This window comes from Priapulus caudatus, unplaced genomic scaffold (genome assembly GCF_000485595.1).
Source record: "Priapulus caudatus unplaced genomic scaffold, Priapulus_caudatus-5.0.1 Scaffold579, whole genome shotgun sequence".
Lineage (NCBI taxonomy): Eukaryota > Metazoa > Priapulida > Priapulimorpha > Priapulimorphida > Priapulidae > Priapulus > Priapulus caudatus.
The window spans coordinates 23,163-30,147 of NW_014577640.1; the positions used below are offsets into that span (position 1 = coordinate 23,163).

The following is a 6,985-nucleotide window of genomic DNA, read 5'->3' on the forward strand; positions in this document are numbered from 1 at the left end:
GCGTGGGTTCAATTACTGGTTTACGTAAAAGGGAAGCGTTAAATTATTTGCGATGAAATACATCTTCGCCGTCTTCAACTTTTGGGATATGAAATTCTGAAGCGTGCGTAATTCGAGCACCACTTTGTGCCTCATTAGGCACTTCATATTGCGCTTAGGGGAAACGCCACGATGCATTTCTTCTTTTTCATTTATTTCTTTCTCGGTCCACGATTATTTCTTATTCGCTGCTCAATAAATATCATTTCTCGCTTTTTTATCATAATGGGGTAGAAATAATATCAACAAACATGAGTCAAAACACGAAGAAATGCAGCACTTAATTGACTGGGGCGGTGCTGCCTAAACCAGTTCTTACGCGTAGTGCCTATTGATCGGCTGACAGATTTAATAGATTAGTTTATATTCATTTAATCAACAGTGAGTTCCCCACCAGGTCCTACACCCGCAAAGCTACAGCAATGCCTATTGCATATAGATCTCCAGTATCAAACATCACCTCAAAATATATAATCACTGGTCGACTATCCATTTTGACACGAATTATCATATGATAGATGACTATAATATGACGCTATATATATAACCTCTATCACCCCTACTATCTAATATACTATATATATACAAAACTTTGCGGTGGTATTACCTCTGATAGATATATATATGTAATATTGTTAGTATTATGTATATATTGACTCACTTCGGCTTATTCAATATAAACACAATAGGTGTATGGGACTTAAAAACCATAGCCTGATAACGAGTAAGTTTATTCGTTGTTGCGATGGTGCTGTAGCGTCAATCGCATGACACGGGCGCCTCTCTGCGCATCGCCAATATGTTATATAGACTTTCGACTCCGTTGTCACATCTCTCTGCGTGTTTTCAGCTGTCGTCCGCCGTCGTCTCCTGGTAGTATACATCACTGTCATCACTTAAAATACTTGACACGAAACTCTAATATTTTGGACAACAAAATTATGAATATGAATTATGATAATGTAACATATTTATACGTAATATATATATCAGGAGTAAGATAATAGGATCTATATCTATCATATAATTACCCTATTATCTACATCCTGAATCATATCATATATACAATATACTATAATATATAGAAATATATATATCGTGATAGCTGTCTATATTATGTGAATACTTGATCATATCGCATCAATATAAAACGGTATTATTCGCAATTCTCGCCTTTCCCACTCGCCCATTTGCCCATTTCGCCATTAACATCCCACTTAGCCATTTTCCATTTCAGCATTTCCCGTTTCGACCATTTCAAACTTTGCCATTTCCGCAATTTCGCCAGTTCCACTTCTGGCAGTTTCCCATTTCGGCCTAGTTTTCCCGTTTCGACACGCATGGCTCCCATTCCGAACATTTCGTCCTATCGCCCCGATCACCCCCTTGTTCGAAGGAGTGGGTTCAACAGTACACGCCTCTGCTATGAATAAAATTATAAACGAATCTTTAGACTATGGACCATTTATTGAAGAAACAAGAAGGCGAAATTCGTCATATACAAATCTCATGGATCATGTACATGCACCCCATACCTCACCTCTTAACCCCTAACTCAGCCCTAACCCCTAACCTCAGGAAATGACTCCTGTTTTAAGAAATGGAAGGTAGCAATTTTCGATTGCGGGGGTAGAAGCAACATAAAAATAGTGCGAAATGGGAACTGTCGCGAGGAGTGGGAAATGCGGAAGTGGGAAATGGCGAATGCGGAACTGGCGGGCCTATTCGTAATGGGAAATGGCGAAATGGGAAATGGCGAAGATGGGAAAATGCGCGGAAAGGGAGAGACACCATAATAAACAATAGGCTGCGATGGCTAAAATGCCACGTATTAATGCGAGTAAGTGCACTGATATTCTGCATTGCGCAGGCGTGCTCTCCTCAGCATGCACTGGTCCTATAGATTTTTGACTCTGGTGTCTTCTATTCTGCGGTGTTTCAGGTGTCTTACGCGTTCGTCTCCGGCTATAGTAATCACTGTCATCACTTCAATATTGACACGAATATCAATATTGACACAAATATCAATATGGAATATGGTATGGAATCACCATATAATTACAATAGGTTTATCGGCCTAAAACATGCCGTATCTATAAACGAGTAGAGATATATCGTTGTGCATGTAGAGGACACCGAGTCAAATCTATATACATGCGATGCGCAGAGAGGCGCCTGCATGCGATACAGCACACATCGCACAACGATATACTTACTCGTATAATACGGCATGTTTAGCCATACACCTATTGTTTATATGGTGTCTTCCCATACCATATTCATATTGATATTCGTGTCAATCTTGATATTCGTGTCAATATTGATAGTGATGCCAGTGATTATATATTTTAGTGATGTGTTGATACTAGATCTATATGCAAAGCATGCTAGTAGCTTGCGGTTGTTGGACCGTGGAACTCACTGTGATTAAATATAAACTAATCTATTAAATCTGTCAGCCATCAAGAGCAATAGCGTCGAACTGGGTTAGGCAGCACCGCCCCAGTCATTATATGCTCATTTCTTCGTGTTTGCTCATTTTTGTTGATTTATTTCTACCCCATTATGTAACAAACGAAAATGGATTTTATGAGCAGCGAAATAAGAAATATCTGGACGAGAAATAAATAAATGAAAAAGAAGAATATGCATCGTGGCGTTTCCCTAGGCGAAATATGAATGCATAACGATCGCACAAAGTGGTGCTCGAATTACGCACGCATTTTAGAATTTCATATCCCAAACGTTGAAGACGGCGAAGATGTGATTTCACTCGCAAATAATTACGTCAACTTTTACGTAAACCAGTAATTGACCCACGCGGGCGGGAATAACGCGGTGGCGTGCGCACAAACACTCGATCCGGTTTTAAACAACTTCTAAATTTAACTGGATGGTTTCACTTAGATGAGACTCCGGCGGCATATTTTTTTCCCCACTTGAGTTCCGGAATACAGCCAATCAGCGCACTCCATTCACTCGCTTTCTAAGCAACAATGAAAAAATATGAGTATCACCTATACTCCCCCCTAACCCTAACCCGAACCCTAACACTAACTGTAATCCAACCAGGTTTATCTTATATACCACCCATTTATTACCAAACACTATCTATGGTGTATCCGGAACTCGAGTGGAAAAAATAATTTCGCTGACGGCACACTGTACAAGACAGGAATGCAGCGCATTGTAAACGTTTCATGAGACGACGGCGATGCGTTCTACATTTCGTGCGCCGAATACCTGATCGCGACATCAGAATCGCTCCGGCGCATTTGCGATTTAACGATAACACATCATAAACGGCATCGCAACTTTACGTTTAAAAAAAAAAACTGCTTGCGAAAGCGCAACACTAGCAGACGCGCCCACGCCGCTTATCATTCCATTGTCGTCATCGGCGGACGACTTTCTTTTCCACTGCGCACCATACTGCGCATGCGTAAAGGGCTGCAGAAGAAGAAAGAAGCATGTTGCCCAACCCGGTCGCAAACCTAAATACTAAAAAGTCAAAAAAATCATCAACGCGTTACGCAATAATTCATTGCGTCATTGTCCGATCTTCAGCAGGTGTCGCGCGTGGGGTTGAGGTAGGAGACGAGTCGTCGCCGAGACTGAAAGTGTCACTAACGCGCGCCGCTGCTGCTCGTGGCCGACAATCCGTGACCCATACTTCGCAGCGGCGGCGATACGCGGAGATACGGGAATGCGCGCATCACTGACGCGCCGTACGCAGGTACGTACACCGCTCTGTTGAGCGTCGTAGATCTGCTTACAGGTAGACACGTACGAAACCCGTCGACGCTTATCGCCAGACTGTGTGCGCCGATCTGCGCACATGAAAGCCTTGACGCGGGCGTACCGTGCCGGCCCGCGGGCTTTATGCTAATGTATAAGGGCTGGTCCCAAGAGTGAGAGTTAGCACTTTTATTCGCGCTCGTCGCCCACTACTACGTCAACGACGGAATGTAAATCAGAGAAATTAAGAGATATATAGAGATAGTGAGAGAAAGCGCGCGCGCGATTGAGGTTGAGAGAGTGGGAAGAGCGAGAGAGAGCGAGAGGGGAAAGGGAAAGGAGGTGCGAAAGAAAAAAAAGCGAGGTTGAAAGCGCGTGGGAGAGAGATCGAATGTATCTAAAAGAAAGAGAAACGGAGACAAAAAAAGAGAGAAAGAGAGCGCGAACGAGAGAACGAAAGAAAGAGAACGGGAGAGGAGAGAGATAGAAATATGTAGAAAGAGAGCTAAAGCGAGAGACAGATGGACAGAGAATGAAGGCAAAGAAACAGCACGAGTATGACGCATGCATGTGCGCACAATACGAGAGCGTGAGAAGAGAAAGCGAGACGAGGAGAAAGCGAAAGGGGGTGGTGGGAGCACACGCCCGCTGTCACGCTACGTGGCATACCGTATCCTTGCTCAAGGCGACAAACCTAATGGTTTCACTGTCGTCGAGATAGTAATCAAATTCAGTTCAGGCGATTACTGCTTTCCATTGTTACTGGTCACGTGCATCTTGCTGCGCACGTTGACCGTGATTGATATCATCAGAAATTATCATTGATACGAGGCAACTTAGCGAATTTTACCGTTAAATCCTTTACACATTTTGACGCAGTAGTTCATTCAAATTCCCACCCCTCCCTCTTATTTATTTATATTTCGCATGGACGGTAAGCTTTGCAATGAGTCATCGCTTCTCGATTTCTCTCGTATGTACGCGCGTCTTAAAGTTCTATACGAAAATCTCCGCGCAGTTCAACTACTTATTTATTTACTTTACTTATTTTTTACTTAGACGTCAAAAGCGCCGTGTTAGAGAAGTTTTTATCGCTGCGAGCGCAAGGAAAGGTGAGGCACCGCGGATGATTAATGCTCATAGTGTTATCCGCTGTCGTGGTTCGCGTGTGAGAGAAATTTGGTTGTACTGACCGCCCGACATATAACGGCCCGGCCGGCATCATACAGAAGACTGCGCCTGTGTCTTGTCCATTGCCCCTTTGGGAGCCCTGCGGCGAAAAGGGCTACGACGCGAAAAGGGAATTCTTTCGGAAAAATAACCCGCACATCGCCTGTGAATGGCGACGGCGGGTTCGACAAGGCGCCGTGCATATACGGCCTTGGTCTTGCTACAGCCCAAGTCATCACGTGTCACTGCATGTGTCTTTTCGCGCACCGAGCCAGCCCGTAGATGAGAGGTTTCTCTATTATACACGCGGTGGCTGAAACATCTTATATCTGCCCGCGAGAGAGCGTTGTGCCGCCGCTGAACAGATAAGAGCAGTACTACAAACACAATGATAGCGTGTCGGAACGACGTCTCAAGCAATAGCGCGGGTAATGACGTGCGTAGTGTCGTGGATCATCGACATTGGCAACGTCATGGACATGACGCCGACAATTACGTGTAAGCTATGACGTCGACAATGACGTGCAGGTATTGACGTCAACAATTACGTGTAGACAATGACGTCAATAATTACGTGTAGGTAATTATGTCGCCAATTAGATACAAATAATGATGTTATGTTTGTGCACAATGATGCGAACAGAGGAGTAGATTAGCGTCAGTATATCGTCGTCAAAGCTTTGTTACACTTGTCACGGCCTTATTTGCGATAAATACAAATTGAATTTACTACCAAAGTTACAATGTCCGTATACTTACTATATAGCCTAATAGTTTAACGCAAACGCCGTTCAAATGCTCTATAACACGTAACCCTACCGCACGCACGCTACTGCGCAGAAACTCATGAACGATATGCTATATATTTTTGTTCTGTCATGAACCTTCAAACGTCGGTAGTAAATATAATTTTTGTTTATTTAGTATCGTTACTATCAAAGCGGACCGAGAGCCTAAGGGTAACAAATCTTTTACTTGATCAGTGGCTGACGTGCTAGGAATAATATGAAATGAACATAAGTGTGCACGTACGCACGCACATACACACACGCACACACGCGCGCTCGCTAACGTAAAGATACATACACCCGCACGCGCATGGACGCACTCACACTCACATACATGCACACACACTCATGCCCGCACACACACGCACTTACAAACAGACGCTGCACGCGCGCGCATGTCTGCATTGATGAAATGATCACGCGTACCACTAAATACACGTTCGGATACGCGCACGCCGGTTAAAGCACACGCACCATACATACACACTCGCCCACACACACATACACGCGCGCACACACGCACAGCGCGCACTTTGTCGCGAGATATATGCAACCACACCCAGAACCTACCTAGCAGGGCGCAAAGCGCGAGTATCCGACAGCCGCCTGTCATCTTTAGTGTTGCTGAAGTTGCTGCTGTTGCTGCTGTTGTTGTGACGGCAACTATAAACTATCGTCCGTGTTACCGCGTAGGAACGTCAGGAAGTCTTTGTCTGACGTTGCCGTATATATCTCTGCTCACGCGGCCTGTAGGCTCTTTCTCAAACACGCACGCTACTGCTACTGCGACTGCTGCTGCTGCTGCTGCTTCTGCTACTCTACCGCATGCGCCTGTAGCTTCTGGTGAGCACGCAATGCCGCGTCCCGCATCTTAACGGCTCCGTCAGCCCGTCCTTGAAATATCTCGCCCGCCATCGGCGTATCGGCCGAGCAGACCAGCATGTTCTCACTGCTAACCTATATATTATTCAGACGGGAGTCGCCGCTATGCGGTGACTGTGGGGACCCTGTGGCGACTCGGCTGCACCCGATCGTGACCGTAATCACGCATGAGTCGCGTGCGCGCGCTAGATACTGTATACCGACACAGTTCGTCGAGCATCCACGGGTGATGATGCATGTGTAACAATAACTAACCCACCCATAGTAATAAATATTTATATATATATATATATAAATATATATAGGGGTGCGTTATTTCTAGATATATATATATATATATATATATATATGTATATATTTCTATGAAT

At 44.5% G+C, this 6,985-nt stretch overlaps 1 protein-coding gene across 1 annotated transcript in view; it reads right to left on the reverse strand.

The window, feature by feature from the left end:
• Nucleotides 1–6,693, reverse strand: part of LOC106811818 — a 15,906-nt gene extending 9,213 nt beyond the window's left edge. The window contains exon 1 of the mRNA XM_014815540.1: nucleotides 6,306–6,693. Within this exon, the coding sequence (XP_014671026.1) occupies nucleotides 6,306–6,348 (43 nt within the window). The 5' untranslated portion in view covers nucleotides 6,349–6,693. The remainder of the gene's footprint in view (nucleotides 1–6,305) is intronic.
• Between the last annotated feature and the right edge of the window lie 292 nt (nucleotides 6,694–6,985).